Source organism: Caretta caretta, chromosome 6 (assembly GCF_965140235.1).
Source record: "Caretta caretta isolate rCarCar2 chromosome 6, rCarCar1.hap1, whole genome shotgun sequence".
Taxonomy (NCBI): Eukaryota; Metazoa; Chordata; order Testudines; family Cheloniidae; genus Caretta; species Caretta caretta.
Genome location: NC_134211.1, coordinates 895,192 through 911,958, shown reverse-complemented (window position 1 = coordinate 911,958; position 16,767 = coordinate 895,192). Strand labels below are relative to the sequence as shown.

General features: G+C 71.7%; 3 protein-coding genes across 3 annotated transcripts in view; all 3 read left to right on the top strand.

Moving 5' to 3' along the window:
- LOC125629137 (serine/threonine-protein kinase NLK2-like) overlaps positions 1–3,234 on the top strand; it is a 19,336-nt gene extending 16,102 nt beyond the window's left edge. Inside the window, exons 8-11 of the mRNA XM_075129048.1 lie at positions 3–35; positions 746–944; positions 1,511–1,604; positions 2,059–3,234. Of these exons, the coding sequence (XP_074985149.1) occupies positions 3–35; positions 746–944; positions 1,511–1,604; positions 2,059–2,107 (375 nt within the window). The 3' untranslated portion in view covers positions 2,108–3,234. The remainder of the gene's footprint in view (positions 1–2; positions 36–745; positions 945–1,510; positions 1,605–2,058) is intronic.
- Positions 3,235–8,200: 4,966 nt separating this feature from the next.
- C6H16orf54 (chromosome 6 C16orf54 homolog) lies at positions 8,201–12,743 on the top strand. The gene is made up of 2 exons (XM_048854766.2): positions 8,201–8,715; positions 11,759–12,743. The coding sequence occupies exons 1-2, from the start codon at positions 8,558–8,560 to the stop codon at positions 12,213–12,215; spliced, it is 615 nt and encodes a 204-aa protein (XP_048710723.2). The 5' UTR covers positions 8,201–8,557; the 3' UTR covers positions 12,216–12,743.
- Positions 12,235–16,721, top strand: SPN (sialophorin). The gene is given in 3 exon segments (XM_048854756.2): positions 12,235–13,410; positions 15,150–16,554; positions 16,556–16,721. Coding segments are annotated over 2 exon segments (1,404 nt in total). The 5' UTR covers positions 12,235–13,410; positions 15,150–15,228; the 3' UTR covers positions 16,634–16,721.
- The last annotated feature ends 46 nt before the right edge of the window (positions 16,722–16,767 follow it).

The following is a 16,767-nucleotide window of genomic DNA, read 5'->3' as shown; positions in this document are numbered from 1 at the left end:
TATACCTGCTCTGCCGTCTGCTGGTCTTCGACCCCGTGAGTCGCCCGGACGCCAGGGTCCCGGGGAGCGCTGGGATTACCCCCCCCCGGATGCCGGGGTCTCTGGGAGCGCTGGGGGTTCCCTGACCGGACGCCGGGGTCCCTGGGAGCACTGGGGGTTCCCTGCCCGGACGCCAGGGTCCCTGGGAGCACTGGGTTGCCCCCCCGGACGCCGGGGCCCCTAGGAATGCTGGGGGTTCCCTGTCTGGATGCCGGGGTCCCCGGGAGCGCTGGAGGTTCCCCGCCCAGACGCCGGGGTCCCCGGGAGCGCTGGGGGTTCCGTGCCCGGACGCCGGGGCCCCCGGGAGCGCTGGGGGTTCCCTGTCTGGGTGCCTCGGCCCCCGGGAGCGCTGGGGGTTCCCTGTCTGGATGCCGGGGTCCCCGGGAGCGCTGGGGGTCCCCCCGGACGCCGGGGTCCCCGGGAGCACTGGGGGTTCCCCGCCCGGATGCCGGGGCCCCCGGGAGCGCTGGGGGTTCCCTGCCCGGACGCTGGGGTCCCTGGGAGCCCTGGGGGTTCCCTGTCTGGATGCCTCGGTCCCCGGGAGCGCTGGGGGTTCCCCGCCCGGACGCCGGGGTCCCCGGGAGCGCTGGGGGTCCCCCCGGACGCCGGGGTCCCCGGGAGCGCTGGGGGTCCCCCCGGACGCCGGGGTCCCCGGGAGCGCTGGGGGTCCCCCCGGACGCCGGGGTCCCACGCTGGCTCTCGGCAGGCCCGGCGGATCTCGGCGCGGGAGGCTCTGGCCCACCCGTACCTGCAGGAGGGGCGACTCCGCTTCCACACGACCATCTGCCGCTGCTGCCCCCGCCTGGCCTCGGGGCGCGTCTACGCCCCCGACTTGGAGCCCCCCGCGGCCCCCCGCTTCGACGACGCCGACGAGCGGGCCCTGCACTCCGTCTGGCAGGCCAAAGGTGACCCCCGCCGCCCCCCGTCGCCCCCCGCGGCCCCCTGTCGCCCCCTGTCACCCCCCGCCGGGCCCCACACGCTGCCCCCCCGCTGGGCTCCCACTGCCCCCCCGCTGTCCCCACACTCTGACCCCCCCCCACAGGGCCCCCCATTGCCCCCCCACACTGACCCTCCCCCGCCAGGCCCCCATTGCCCCCACATGCTGCCTCTCCCCCACTGGGGACCCCCTTCACCCCCACACACTGACCCTTCCTGCCGTGGTCCCCTGCTGTCCCCCATCACCCCACACACTGACCTACCCCTGGGCCCCCACAGCCCCCCTAAAACTGACCCTCATCCCCTGGGACCTCCTGCTGTGACCCCAAACCCCTGATACCCCTCACAGCCCCCCCAAACACCAGCCCCCCTTGCATGAACCCCCATAGACTCCCTCTAGCTGCCACAGCCACCCTCCACCCGCACAAGGGACCCTCCCGGTTTGGATCTGTTCCCCCCACCTCCTCTCCAGCCCCCCCAGTGAATTCCCCCCCCGTGGCCCCCCCGGATCTGAAGCTGCCCCCCTCTTTTGCAGAGCTGGTTCACAGCTTCATCCTGGATCAGCAGAAGGGGACACGGGTCCCACTGTGCATCAACCCCAACTCGGCCGCCTTCAAAACCTTCATCCGGTGAGTGCCCCCCGCCCCACGGCGCCCCCCCACCGGCCTCCGCCCCACGGCGCCCCCCCGCCGGCCTCCGCCCCACAGCGCCCCCCGCCCACGGCGCCCCCCCACCGGCCTCCGCCCCACGGCGCCCCCCCACCGGCCTCCGCCCCACAGCGCCCCCCGCCCACGGTGCCCCCCCACCGGCCTCCGCCCCACAGCGCCCCCCCGCCCCACGGCGCCCCCCCACCGGCCTCCGCCCCACAGCGCCCCCCGCCCCATGGCGCCCCCCCCGCCGGCCTCCGCACCACGGCGCCCCCCGCCACCCTCCGCACCACAGCGCCCCCCGCCCCACGGCGCCCCCCCACCGGCCTGCGCCCCACAGCACCTTCACCCCATCCCACAGGCAGCCCCCCACCCTGCTGCCCACAGCTCCCCCGCCAGCCCCCCGTGCTGCATTCGAACGCTCGTTCCCCCGCAGGTCGACGGCCTGGCATTCGTCGAAAGTTTCGAAGAAGGACGAGAGATGAAGGCGGCTGGCAGCAGATTTGGGGTTCGGGGGTGGCCAGACGGAAAGAGAAAGGGGGGGACGGAGCCAGCCGGCCGCGGCGGGACACACCCCGAATTGCCTGCTGAACTGGTGGGGGAAAGACCAAGGGTCCTGGAGCTGAAATCAAAGGGACCCCTCGAGTCCGTGCCGCAACACAGCCGCCCCAGCCCCCCCCGAACCTCCCTGCACCCCCAAACCCCCTGAGTCTGCACTGGGAATATGGCCACCCCCTGAGCCCCCCTAAACCCCCTGAGTTTGCACTGGAAAAATGAACCCCACTGCACCCCCAAATTCCTTTGAGCCTGCACTGGAAATGAGACTCCCCGTCTCTTGCCTCAGCAACCCCAAATTCCCCCGTCTCTGCACTGGAAAGCTGAGCCCCCCAAACCACCCCACAGCACCCCCAAAGTCCTCGTAGTTTGCACTGTCAATGCCCCCACCCCCGAACCTGCCCTGCGCTCCTCATTTCCCCTGCGTCTGCTCAGGAAACGACACCCCCCCGACCCCCAAAACTTCCCCCAAGCACCCCTGAATCTCTCTGAGTCTGCACTAGAAACAAACCTACCTTGAGCCCCAAATCCCTCCCACGCCCCACCCCCCAAGCTCCCCTGAGGCTGCACTGGAGCCAGGAACCCCCAAAACCAGCCCTTCCCCCCCAAATTCCCAAGGCTGCACTGTGAATACAGCCCCCCTCCTGTCCCCTTAATGCTGCCCCAACTTCTCAGCCCTGCGCCCCCTCTTTCCCCAGCCCCACCCCAGCAACCCCCGGGGCCCCATTTCAGCCCCCAACTACTGACCTCCCCCCAGTAGTTCTCCCCCCCCAACCAGCCAGCGCCCCCCAGCGCCCCCCACTGGGAGAGGCTGGGAATTTGTATGAATTCACGGCTCCCAAAATCCCCCCCGTGCTGTGGCTGTTTCCGGCCCGGGTTTAATTTCGGGTTTCGGCGGCTCTGGGCTGCGGCTTCGCCCCGATTCTCCCCGCTGGTTTTTCGTTGCAAAGGGGGCGACCGACAAGACCCTGGAAACTTGGGCCGCTCGGGCGCGGGGTTGGGGGTTTCGTAACTGAATCGAACCTGCCGGCTCGGCATTAAATTCTGCTGGCGCGTTCGCGGCCGGGCTTTTCCTTCCAGGGCGCGGGCGAGACGCGGCTGCTTCTGGGGCGGGGGGGGCTGGGCACACGGGGGACCCCTCGCCCGGCGCCGGGTCGTGGCCCCTCTGGGGCGGGGGGGCTGGGCATGCGGGGGACCCCTCGCCCGGCGCCGGGTTGTGGCCCCTCTGGGGCGGGGGGGGGAGGGCTGGGCACACGGGGGACCCCTCGCCCGGCGCCGGGTCGTGGCCCTTCCGGAGCGGTGGGGGGGGCTGGGCACACGGGGGACCCCTCGCCCAGCGCAGGGACCCCACTGTCCCGGAGTCCCAGGCCCGGTGCTGTGGAACTGCCTTGAATGAGGCTCAGCCAGGACTTGGGGGACTCCCCGCAGGACTCGCTGTCCAGGGCAAGGGGCCTCCTGGGTCCGACCTCGGAGCGTCCAGCTCCCTGTTCACCCCGTGAGCTCCCTGCAGCGAGTCCCCCTGGACGGGCCCTGGGGCAGCCGGAGGGGCCCTGCCCCCCATTCGGCAGCCAGCGTGCGCCCAGCGGAGGCCAGAGCTTGTTAGCAGTGTGACGACGTGGGGGTTATATTCACCTCGTTCTGTTGCACGTGAGTCTTACAGTCCTGCCCCAATACTGGGTGTGCCTCAGTTTCCCTGTGTGCTGCACCAGCACTTCAGGGGTGGGACCTGGGGGTGTGATTTCGCTGGGGCCCCAGGGGCCGGTGAGGGTGCCTGTGTGACCTGAGACCCAGGAGGGGGGTGCGACCAGGTGACACCTTTGGCCCGAAGTGAGACAAAGAGAAGGGGGAGGAGCAAAGGGGGGTGTTGGAGGTGGGGTGGCTGGGGGGCTGCGTGGGGGGACTGGAGGGGGGGAGTCCAGGGCATCTGGCCCAGGACTCCCCAAGATGGACGTGGCTGAAAGCCCCTGATTTCTGTGCTAACAAGCTCTGCCCTGCGCCGGGCTCCTGTCGACGAATAAATCCTCTGGGTCCCCAGCGGGCGGAGAGTCCCGGCTGCCTGCGGAGTCGGGGGGCAGGACCCTCTGGCCCCCCCAGGACCCCGCCTGGGCGGACTCGCGGTGGGCAGCGCCCAGAGGGGCAGAGGAGGCTGGAGGCTCCGGGGTCGGACCCAGGAAGGTGGAGCCGGGTGAGCTGTGTGTCCTGCAGACAGGCTGCTCCCCGAGAGGAGGCTCCCCCAGAGTCCTGCCCGGCTCCGGAGGGAGCAGGTCCCGAGCATCACCCCGGTAGTCGCCCGCCACCCCAATGAAAGCCTGGGTGGCAGGCCCATCTCTGATCACCCCCACCGTGGCCGGCTCTGGCTTTAGCCAGCCGCCCCCCACCTTGTGGCCCAGGTACGACACCTCGGCCAGCCCCACCTGGCACTTGCCAGCTTTTACATCCTGGAGGTGACCCGGCCCCCTCTCTCCTGGGACACGTGGTCCTCCCAGGCCTGGCTAAAGACACGGATGTCATGGAAATCCGCCACGGCCAAACTCTCCCTGCCCCTCAGGAGCTGGTCCGCCAGGCGCTGGAAGGTGGCCGGTGCCCCCGTTAGGCCGAAAGGCAGGGCCAGGAACTCGCAGAGCCCCAGGGGGTGATAGAAGCAGATTGCAGTCGGGCATCCGGATCCCCAGGTACTTGCCAGTAGCCCTTGGTGAGATCCATCGTGGGGAGATAACGACCCCACCCCCCAGCTCGTCTAGAAGCTCGTCAGGCCTAGGCGTGGGGTGGGCATTGAACTTGGTGATGGCCTTAGGCCTCCGGTAATCCACACAAAACCGGATCAACCCGTCTTCCTTGGGGATCAGCAGCACGGAGAGGCCTGAGGGTTGGGGGACGGCTGGATCACCCCTAAAGCCAACATGTTCTTGACCTCTCTCTCCAGGTCCTGGGCTGTTTTCCCAGTGACCCAAAATGGGGAGCATCTTACCGGGGGTGGGCTCCTGTCTCCAGCTGGTGGGCGGCCGGGTTAGGGAGCCCAGGCCAGTTGGCGAACAGCTCCTGGTAGGAACCCAGCGCCCCTCGGGTCTCCATCTGGGGGCGGTTAAGCTGGTCTGAGAGGGGAACTGATCCCGGCAAAGGGCTGGCCCCTGTCTCAGGGAATAGATCCACCTGGGGATCCTCTCCCTGCTCCCCCACTGGCCACACACGGCCAGGACCAGCCTCTCCCGGTCCCAGTGCGGCTTCGTCAGGCTGGCCTGGCCCACCCGGTGGCTGTGAGCCCGGTTGGGCCGCTCTGCTACACGGTCCACCCCCTTCAGCTGCTTGATGACCTCAAAGGGCCGTCGCAGGGGGCCTGGGGTTTGTTCTGTCTCTCGGGGATGAGGAGCATCCCCTGGTCCCCGGTGGCGTAGGTGCAGGCCCGTGCGGAGCGGTCGAACCAGGCTTTCTCCTTCCCTTGGGCCCTGGCCGGGTTTCCCCCGGCCAGGCCCACGAGCTCCGCGAGCTTTGCCCGGAGAGTCAGGCCATGCCCCACCACTGATTCTCCATCGGCGGAGGCCTTCCCCTCCCACTCGCCCCACATCAGCTCCAGGGGCCCCTCACTCCCGTCCCGAACAGCGACTCGAACGGAGAGGACCCGGTACTCCCGGGGCAGCGCCCGGTACGCGAACAGCAGGTGAGGCGAGTAGAGTCACAGAATATCAGGGCTGGGTAGGTTGGGTCTGCTCAGTCTGTCCCTGAGCCCAGGGCACTGGGTCCGTACGTGGCCTCTCTGGCCACAGTGATAGCAGCTCAGGTCACGTTGGTCCCCTCGAGCGGGTCGGAGGGGCCCGACGCCAGGCGTTCCCCTTGGGAGGGGGTTCTCCCTATTTCCCCGCTGGGAGGCCCCCTGGTGACTCTCTCTCTGCATCGGGGGGGGCCTGTTCTTTTGGGACTCCTCCCGGCTACCCCCTGACCGACTGTTCACAAACTCGTCGGCCAGCTGCCCTGCGTGCTGGGGGTTCTCGAGCTTTTTGTCCACCAGCCACAGCCTCAGGTCGGAAGGGCACTGTTCATACAGCTGCTCCAGTACGATTAGGTCAAGCAGGTCCTCTTTAGCTCGGGCCCCCGCTGTCCACTTGCGGGCATACCCCTGCATCCGGTTGGCCAGTTGTAGGTAGGTGACCTCAGGCGTTTTACGCTGACTCCGGAACCTTCTCCGGTACATCTCGGGGGTCAGCCCAAACTCACGGAGCAGGGCCTGTTTGAACAGTTCATAGTCCCCTGCCTCCGGCCCTGTCATCCGGCTGTACACCTCTGTGACGGTGTGACGCAGCAGGGAGGGGGCAGTGTTGACCTGGGAATGTGAACGGGGGGGGGGGGGGGGATGTGAACATGGGACTCAGCGGGGGGCAGGGGGGGGAGCGTGACACCTCTGCCTGGGAATGTGGACAGAGGCTGCAGGAGGGGGCCTGCTGGGGGGGGGGGGGTTAGTTTTCAGTTTGGGGCTGGGTGGAGGAACGCAGGGAACCCCAGGGCTGGGGTCTAAGCTCCCTGCCCCCCCAGAAGGACTCTACTGAGGGGTCCTGGGTGTACCCACAAGCTCTGTTGTGGACTGTGTTCCTGTTGTCCAATAAACCTTCTGTTTTACTGGCTGGCTGAGAGTCTCAGTGGATCCCAGGAAGAGGGGTGCAGGGCCTGGACTCCCCCACACTCCGTGACAACTGGTGGCAGCGGTGGGATCTACTGCACCCCGTGAACGGCGCTTCCTGCAGTAAGTGACTGGGGAACAGTAAAACGAAGGGGGATTGACAGGGACCAGGCGTGCTGAAGATTCAGAGAGAGACGGTTTCGGGGGGCGGTTAACCCCTGGGAGTGTGTGACCAGAGAGAAGGACTTTTGCAGTAACAGGGTCCCCCGGGGGATTGCAGCGAGCAGTCCCAGGGGCGGAGGAGTCTGCAGCTCGACCCTGGCAAAGAGGCGGTGACCTCAAGAAGGACTGGCACACGAGGGGTTTTTCCTGGAAACCATGGGAAGCTGCCCGGCCTGCGAGGGGCCAGCAGGGAGATGTACGCTAAACGCCTTAAGAGCGACCTGGTGGAGCTGTGCAGGCAGAGGGGGCTGCGCATCGGGAGGTCCACCAAGGAACAGCTGATTGCCCAGTTGGAGGAGAGGGATCGCTTGGATGACCCGATCTCTGTCCCTGAGGGGAGCCGCCCGGCAGACGCAGCGTGGGCCCTGGGGCCTGACCGGGCTGGGAGGGGTCAGACTGCTGCCGAGGACATCCCGAGACCCTTCCTACCTAGGCCTGGGGGAGGGGTTGGGGGAAGCCCAGCGAATACCGAGGGCACCCTGACCCCAGCACCCAGCAGGGGATCCTCCCGGCGGAGCTCCCCATCCCTGGAGCGGAGGCGGCTGGAATGGGAGAGGGAGATGAAAATGAGGGAGCTGGAGGATCATGAAAAACAACGTCAGCATGAGGAGAAACAACATCAACATGAGCAGGAGGAGAAGGAGAAGGAGAAACAGAGGCAGCATGACCTGGAGCTGGCCAGGCTGAAGAGCAGTGGGGCCCCGGCTGCGGTGAGTGTCGGGGGACCCAAGACTGCAAGAAGCTTTGATAAGTGGTTCCTGGCCCAGCGGAAGGAGGGGGAGGACATAGATGCTTCCTGACGGCCTTTGAGAATGCCTGTGAGCTGCACAGGGTTGACCCCGCAGACAGGCTCCAGTTCCTCACCCCCTTACTGGACCCCAAAGCCGTGGAGGTGTACAGCCGGATGACAGGGCCGGAGGCAGGGGACTATGTTGTCACGGAGTGTGGGGGAGTCCGGGCCCTGCACCCCTCTTCCTGGGATCCACTGAGACTCTCAGCCAGCCAGTAAAACAGAAGGTTTATTGGACAACAGGAACACAGTCCACAACAGAGCTTGTGGGTACAACCAGGACCCCTCAATCACGTCCTTCTGGGGGAGCAGGGAGCTCAGACCCCAGCCCTGGGGTTCCCTGTGTTCCTCCCCCCAGCCTCCAAACTGAAACTAAACCCCCCCAGCAGGCCCCCTCCTGCAGCCTCCGTCCACATTCCCGGGCAGAGGTGTCACCTCCCCGTCCGCCCCCCGCTCAGGTGACAGGCTCTCAGGTCTCCCCTCCCCAGGGCACAGTCCCAGGTCAACGCTCCCCCCTCCCCGCTGCGTCCCATCCCCACAGGCGGGGACCTCCCAGCCAAGCTGGGCGCAGGTTTGAGACAGGAAGTGCCGGAGACGCGGGAGCCCTGGCGGACCGAAGGGAGGGGCCTGAACTGGGAGCAGGCCAGGACGCCTGGGTCCCCGCAGGGCTCTGAGGACAGGGTACCCCCCTCCGAGCCCCTCCCCAGCCCCAGAAGCCGTTTCCATCACGTCAGTCGCGCTGGCGGCCCGGGGCAGGAAATGCTGCGTCACGCCATCGACCACATCCCCCCCCAGCCCCGCCCCGCTCCCGACACGGCCCCGGCCAGCCATGGGGCACCGCCCGGCCCAGCCCACGGGCCCTCGCCACCCCCCACGAGCCGCTGGCTCACCGGGCACCCACCACTCCCGGCCCTGACGTGAGTAGCCCATGGCCCATCCCCCGCTTCGGACCCGGCGGCCCCCCCCCCCCCGAGGGCACAGGCCCCACGTCCCATCCCCCGCACCCCCGACTCCCCTGCCCTGGGGCCAGATCAGAGCCGCCCCCCCCCCCCGAGAGGGGACAGGCCCCGCGTCCCCCCCCGCACCCCCGAGTCCCCTGCCCTGGGGCCAGATCAGAGCCAGCCCCCCCCCCCCCCGAGGGGACAGGCCCCGCATCCCATCCCCCGCACCCCCGAGTCCCCTGCCCTGGGGCCAGATCAGAGCCAGCCCCCCCCCCCCCCCCGAGGGGACAGGCCCCGCATCCCATCCCCCGCACCCCCGAGTCCCCTGCCCTGGGGCCAGATCAGAGCCAGCCCCCCCCCCGAGAGGGGACAGGCCCCGCGTCCCCCCCCGCACCCCCGAGTCCCCTGCCCTGGGGCCAGATCAGAGCCAGCCCCCCCCCCCCGAGGGGACAGGCCCCGCATCCCATCCCCCGCACCCCCGAGTCCCCTGCCCTGGGGCCAGATCAGAGCCGCCCCCCCCCCTGAGAGGGGACAGGCCCCGCATCCCATCCCCCGCACCCCCGAGTCCCCTGCCCTGGGGCCAGATCAGAGCCAGCCCCCCCCCCGAGAGGGGACAGGCCCCACGTCTCATCCCCCGCACCCCCAAGTCCCCTGCCCTGGGGCCAGATCAGAGCCAGCCCCCCCCCGAGGGGACAGGCCCCGCATCCCATCCCCCGCACCCCCGAGTCCCCTGCCCTGGGGCCAGATCAGAGCCAGCCCCCCCCCCCCCGAGGGGACAGGCCCCGCATCCCATCCCCCGCACCCCCGAGTCCCCTGCCCTGGGGCCAGATCAGAGCCGCCCCCCCCCCCGAGAGGGGACAGGCCCCGCGTCCCCCCCCGCACCCCCGAGTCCCCTGCCCTGGGGCCAGATCAGAGCCGCCCCCCCCCCTGAGAGGGGACAGGCCCCGCATCCCATCCCCCGCACCCCCGAGTCCCCTGCCCTGGGGCCAGATCAGAGCCGCCCCCCCCCCCCGAGAGGGGACAGGCCCCGCGTCCCCCCCCGCACCCCCGAGTCCCCTGCCCTGGGGCCAGATCAGAGCCACCCCCCCCGCCCGAGAGGGGACAGGCCCCGCGTCCCCCCCCCGCACCCCCGAGTCCCCTGCCCTGGGGCCAGATCAGAGCCGCCCCCCCCCCCCTGAGAGGGGACAGGCCCCGCATCCCATCCCCCGCACCCCCGAGTCCCCTGCCCTGGGGCCAGATCAGAGCCGCCCCCCCCCCCGAGAGGGGACAGGCCCCGCGTCCCCCCCCGCACCCCCGAGTCCCCTGCCCTGGGGCCAGATCAGAGCCAGCCCCCCCCCCCCGAGAGGGGACAGGCCCCGCGTCCCCCCCCGCACCCCCGAGTCCCCTGCCCTGGGGCCAGATCAGAGCCGCCCCCCCCCCGAGAGGGGACAGGCCCCGCGTCCCATCCCGCACCCCCGAGTCCCCTGCCCTGGGGCCAGATCAGAGCCACCCCCCCCGCCCGAGAGGGGACAGGCCCCGCGTCCCCCCCCGCACCCCCGAGTCCCCTGCCCTGGGGCCAGATCAGAGCCAGCCCCCCCCCCCCCGAGAGGGGACAGGCCCCGCGTCCCCCCCCGCACCCCCGAGTCCCCTGCCCTGGGGCCAGATCAGAGCCGCGCCCCCCCCCCGAAGAGGGGACAGGCCCCGCGTCCCCCCCCCCGCACCCCCGAGTCCCCTGCCCTGGGGCCAGATCAGAGCCGCCCCCCCCCCCCGAAGAGGGGACAGGCCCCGCGTCCCCCCCCGCACCCCCGAGTCCCCTGCCCTGGGGCCAGATCAGAGCCAGCCCCCCCCCCCCCCCGAGAGGGGACAGGCCCCGCGTCCCCCCCCGCACCCCCGAGTCCCCTGCCCTGGGGCCAGATCAGAGCCGCCCCCCCCCCTGAGAGGGGACAGGCCCCGCGTCCCCCCCCGCACCCCCGAGTCCCCTGCCCTGGGGCCAGATCAGAGCCGCCCCCCCCCCCCGAGAGGGGACAGGCCCCGCGTCCCCCCCCGCACCCCCGAGTCCCCTGCCCTGGGGCCAGATCAGAGCCACCCCCCCCGCCCGAGAGGGGACAGGCCCCGCGTCCCCCCCCGCACCCCCGAGTCCCCTGCCCTGGGGCCAGATCAGAGCCGCCCCCCCCCCCCCGAGAGGGGACAGGCCCCGCGTCCCCCCCCGCACCCCCGAGTCCCCTGCCCTGGGGCCAGATCAGAGCCGCCCCCCCCCCCCCCCCGAGAGGGGACAGGCCCCGCGTCCCCCCCCGCACCCCCGAGTCCCCTGCCCTGGGGCCAGATCAGAGCCAGCCCCCCCCCCCCCCCCGAGGGGACAGGCCCCGCATCCCATCCCCCGCACCCCCGAGTCCCCTGCCCTGGGGCCAGATCAGAGCCAGCCCCCCCCCCCCCCGAGAGGGGACAGGCCCCGCGTCCCCCCCCGCACCCCCGAGTCCCCTGCCCTGGGGCCAGATCAGAGCCGCGCCCCCCCCCCCGAAGAGGGGACAGGCCCCGCGTCCCCCCCCCGCACCCCCGAGTCCCCTGCCCTGGGGCCAGATCAGAGCCGCCCCCCCCCCCGAAGAGGGGACAGGCCCCGCGTCCCCCCCCGCACCCCCGAGTCCCCTGCCCTGGGGCCAGATCAGAGCCGCGCCCCCCCCCCGAAGAGGGGACAGGCCCCGCGTCCCCCCCGCGCACCCCCGAGTCCCCTGCCCTGGGGCCAGATCAGAGCCAGCCCCCCCCCCCCCCGAGGGGACAGGCCCCGCATCCCATCCCCCGCACCCCCGAGTCCCCTGCCCTGGGGCCAGATCAGAGCCGCCCCCCCCCCCCCCCCCGAGAGGGGACAGGCCCCGCGTCCCCCCCCCGCACCCCCGAGTCCCCTGCCCTGGGGCCAGATCAGAGCCGCCCCCCCCCCCCGAAGAGGGGACAGGCCCCGCGTCCCCCCCCGCCCCGCAGCCAGTCCTGGATCAGAGCTGGGACCTCCCCCCCATGAACCCCCCCATCTCTCTCTCTCTCTCTGCAGCGGATCGCCGACGATGCCCCCGTCTCTGCCCCCCGTCCCCGCGCTCCCGCCCCCTTCGCCGCCCCCCGCCCCGCCCTGCGTCCCCTGCCTGGCGGCCATGTTGGCGCTGGCCGGGGTGGCCGGCCTCTTCGCCGTGCTCTCGGCCCTGCTGGGCGAGCGGCTCTTCCGGGCCGCCCGGGCCCGGGGGGTGCCCAGCGTGTGGCGCCGGGGGGGGGCGCTGTGGATCGAGCCGGCGGCCCCGCCCCAGCCGGACGGAGCCCCCCAGGCGGAGGCGGGCGAGCTGTGGATCCCGCGGCCCACGCCCGGCGCCGAGGACTGGTACCGGGGGCCGACCGGCAGCACCGCGGCCTTGTGGGACGCCGAGGCGCCAGCCTGGGGGGCCCAGCCCCACGTCACCCTGCAGGACATCTCCGACTTCTTCCGGCGAGGAGGGGGCGGCCTGGGGAGGGGGCCGTGAGCACAGGCGCGGGGGGGGGGCATCAGGAGGCAACCCCCCCCCGTGGCCCCCAGAAGCAGCATTCACCCCATGGATGTTGGGGCTGAGCTGAGATTTTGGGGGGACATCTTGAAAACTCTGGGGCGCCCCACAAGCCCGCTGAGGACCCCCCCATTGTCCCCTGGCACGGGGCTCTGTTTGCCCCATCCACTGTTACTTCTCTCCTGCCAGGGGGCTCAGCCGGGCCTGCACCCCCCCGCCCTCCCCCCCACCCGCCATGGGGCACAGAGACACGGGGAATTTCGGCCAGCGGCCAGTTCACGGGGCTACGGACAAGTGCAGAAGTGGCCGAAGCTCCTGGCTCCGTTAACAACCCCTGGGGGCGGGCGGGGGGCTCGGTGTGTCCCCCATTCACCCCCCGCCTGCTTTGCCGCGGCTGCCCAGAGCACGGCCTGGGGGGCTCGGCCAGGCCCGGCGTTCGGTGGCCGGCCTGTGGCGCGAACGGCCCGGCACCGACTCGCGCAATAAAGAGTCTCGGTGTTGCCTGGACGGCTGGGTCTGAGATCTGTGCCGAGACACAAGCCCTGTCCCTGGGGGGACAGGCCCCCGCCCCATTCCCTGCCCCCCCGAGCCAGCCAGCCCCCTGACCCGGGGCCGGATGGGAGCCGGCGCCCCCTAGAGGGGACAGGCCCCCTGCCCCATTCCCTGCCCCCCCGAGCCAGCCAGCCCCCTGACCCGGGGCCGGATGGGAGCCGGCGCCCCCTAGAGGGGACAGGCCCCCTGCCCCATTCCCTGCCCCCCCGAGCCAGCCAGCCCCCTGACCCGGGGCCGGATGGGAGCCGGCGCCCCCTAGAGGGGACAGGCCCCACGTCCCTTTGCCCATTTCCCAGCCCCCCTATTTCCTCTCCCAAAGACCCCACCCCGCTCCCAGCCGACTCCTCTGAATTTCTGGGCCCAAATCCCCGCAGGTCCCTTTTCTGCCACCCCCCAAACAGGGAACTGAGCAGCTCGTCATTTCTCCCCCCGCTGCCCCAGGGCCCCACTTCCTTCCAGGTCTTTCACCATTTCCTCTCCTCCTCTTCACTCTTTCTCGTTCACTTGTTCCTGCACCGTCCTGCAGCACAGGAGCTTCCACGTGCTGGTCCTGGGCTCAGACCCCCCCCACACCCCAGCCCCACCTGCAGCCACGAGCTGGCCCCAGCTCTCCAGCCACGAGGTATGAGGGGGGCAATTGGTGTGTGCGGTGGGATCAGCTAGAGAACGAGCTTGCTGTGTGGGAATGTGGGGGGGAGGAATTAGAGTGGGGGGTTAAGCAGGGGACTGGTAGTTGGCTACATAGCAATGGGCTGCGGGTCAGGAGTGGGGGGCACCGGCAGGGCTGGGGAGTAGGGCTGGGCTGGCAGGGGGCTGCAGGGCGGGAGTGAGGGGCACCGGCAGGGCTGCGCGGGGGGCTGCGGGTCGGGAGTGAGGGGCACCGGCAGGGCTGGGCGGGGGGCTGCGGGTCGGGAGTGAGGGGGACCGGCGGGGCTGGCGGGGGGCTGCGGGTCGGGAGTGAGGGGCACCGGCGGGGCTGGCGGGGGGCTGCGGGTCGGGAGTGAGGGGCACCGGCGGGGCTGGCGGGGGGCTGCGGGTCGGGAGTGAGGGGCACCGGCAGGGCTGGGCGGGGGGCTGCGGGTCGGGAGTGAGGGGGACCGGCGGGGCTGGCGGGGGGCAGCAGGTCGGGAGTGAGGGGCACCGGCGGGGCTGGGGCAGGAGCCCAGGGCTTGGTGCCAGCTGGGTGGGGCCGCCTGTTCTGGAAACTGTCGGGCTCTTTCCGAGGTTTCTGTGGTGCGGGTCGGGCACTGATATTTCAGCAGGTGCAGCCCAGTCGTTGGGTGAGCTGGAGGCAGGGTGGAAAATTCGGGGGGGGGCATTTTGGGGCACCAGCCCCATAGGGTGAAATTCACTTGGCTCCCCCCCCACACACACACACCCGCCCCCAGCCCTGCCGGTGCCCCTCACTCCCGACCCGCAGCCCCCTGCCGGCCCCGCCCTGCCCCCCAGCTCTGCCGGTGCCCCTCACTCCCGACCCGCAGCCCCCTGCCGGCCCCGCCCTGCCCCCCAGCTCTGCCGGTGCCCCTCACTCCCGACCCGCAGCCCCCTGCCGGCCCCGCCCTGCCCCCCAGCTCTGCCGGTGCCCCTCACTCCCGACCCGCAGCCCCCTGCCGGCCCCGCCCTGCCCCCCAGCTCTGCCGGTGCCCCTCACTCCCGACCCGCAGCCCCCTGCCGGCCCCGCCCTGCCCCCCAGCTCTGCCGGTGCCCCTCACTCCCGACCCGCAGCCCCCTGCCGGCCCCGCCCTGCCCCCCAGCTCTGCCGGTGCCCCTCACTCCCGACCCGCAGCCCCCTGCCGGCCCCGCCCTGCCCCCCAGCTCTGCCGGTGCCCCTCACTCCCGACCCGCTGCCCCCTGCCGGCCCCGCCCTGCCCCCCAGCTCTGCCGGTGCCCCTCACTCCCGACCCGCAGCCCCCTGCCGGCCCCGCCCTGCCCCCCAGCTCTGCCGGTGCCCCTCACTCCCGACCCGCAGCCCCCTGCCGGCCCCGCCCTGCCCCCCAGCTCTGCCGGTGCCCCTCACTCCCGACCCGCAGCCCCCTGCCGGCCCCGCCCTGCCCCCCAGCTCTGCCGGTGCCCCTCACTCCCGACCCGCAGCCCCCTGCCGGCCCCGCCCTGCCCCCCAGCTCTGCCGGTGCCCCTGACTCCCGACCTGCAGCCCCCTGCCGGCCCCGCCCTGCCCCCCAGCTCTGCCGGTGGTGCTCTCTGCATCTGGGGGGTTTCAGTTCCGCCTTTTATGTTTCATTCTAAATCTGGCTCCAGGTGCAGCCTGGGACAAATACGGACCCAAGAAATTGGAGGGACGCTCCCCAGCGCTCCCTGCTGGGAGCGGCCCTTAAACTCACCCACTTTCTCTTCCACTCCCAGGCTGGTGTGTGTCCGTCCGGCGCGTCTTCGGGCCCCTCTCTGCTCCGGACCCGTCCCTTGAGCCCTGGCGCGGGACACCATGGCGGAATCGGGGGCCTGGCCCCAGCCGAAAATCCCGGCTACGCTCCTGCTTCTCCTGGTCGCTGCAGCCTGTGCAGAGACGTCACCCAAATGGAAGGGGAACGACCGCTCGGCCACCCGTGAGAAAAGCCAGCACGTCGGTACCGGCCCGGAAACTGCCTCGCCTTCGGCCGCGTTCGCCAGCCACAGCCCCGGCCCCTCTGCCGAATTAGCCAGCAACGGCACCGGCCCCTCTACCAAATTTGCCATGCGTCCACCCATCGCGGCACAGCAGATGCCCCCCACCACCCCGACGCTGGCAACGGAGGAGCCGGTTGGCTCGGTGTCTCCATCTGCCCTTCCCGCTGTGGAGGCCGCCGGGTCATCTGGCCCAGCCGGGGCGACGGCCGCGGGTGGAGAAAAGCCCGACATGGATCTGAAGCGAGAAGAACTGAAGGGGCAAGTGGGCACGGTACCAGGGAGCCCAAGTCCGGGGCAGGAGAACCAGACAGTGCCAGGCAGGAGCGGGCAGAGCAAGAGCGCCCCCACGGAGCCCGCCAAGCCAGAGGGCGCCGATCGGGGCGGACACAACCGGACCCTGCCAGCCAGCGCCGATCGGGGCGGACACAACCGGACCCTGTCAGCCAGCGCCGATCGGACTGGACACAACCGGACCCTGCCAGCCAGCCCCGACAGGACCCTGCCAGTCACCGCCGATCGGGGCGGACACAACCGGACCCTGCCAGTCAGCCCCGACAGGACCGTGCCAGCCAGCGCCGATCCGACCGGACACCCCGGGGAGGACCAGACCACCCCCAAACTCTCACCCTCTGCCCTACCCCCCACCCCGCCGGTCAAACAGAAGCCCGGCTTCGACGCCTTGACTATGCCGCCAGCCGCTCCGGCCCCCAGCCCCCGCCCGCTGCCCGTGGGCATGATCGTGCCGCTCGTCATCGTCGCCGCCCTGCTGCTGGCCCTGCTCCCCCTGCTGCTGCACTTTCGGCACCGCCGTCGCTCCGGCTCCACCACCTTCGGCGCCGGGCGGGCGGGGCCCAGCGCGTGGGCGGGGCCGGTGAGCCTGCCGGAGGAGCGGGGCGAGGGGCAGGCCGGGGACGGGGGGCAGCAGGCCGGGCCGGGCGAAGCCAGGCGGCCCACGCTCACCACTTTCTTCGGGAAGCGCCACTCCCGGGTGTCCTCGGTGGCCATGGAGGACGTGGCCGGGGCGAAGGGCGAGGGGCCCCTTTCGGAGCCCCTGCTGGCCACGGGGGAGCAGGGGAGCGAGCCCGGGCCACAGGGGGCAGGGGAAGCCAATGGGACAGTGCCCTTGACGCCCGGACCCCCCTCGCCCCCCCCCGGACCCCCCTGCCAACGGGGAATTCCCCCTGCCCCCCCCCATGGAGCAGGAAGCCATGCCCCCTGTGTAAGCCCCACCCCCAATTGCCTGCCCCGCCCACGGCACCCCCCTGCTGGAATAGCCAGGAGCTCCCGCACAGCCGGCATCCCCCCTCCTCCCCACAGCGCCCCCTGCTGGGCGAGGCCGGGCTGGAGTAGCCAGGAG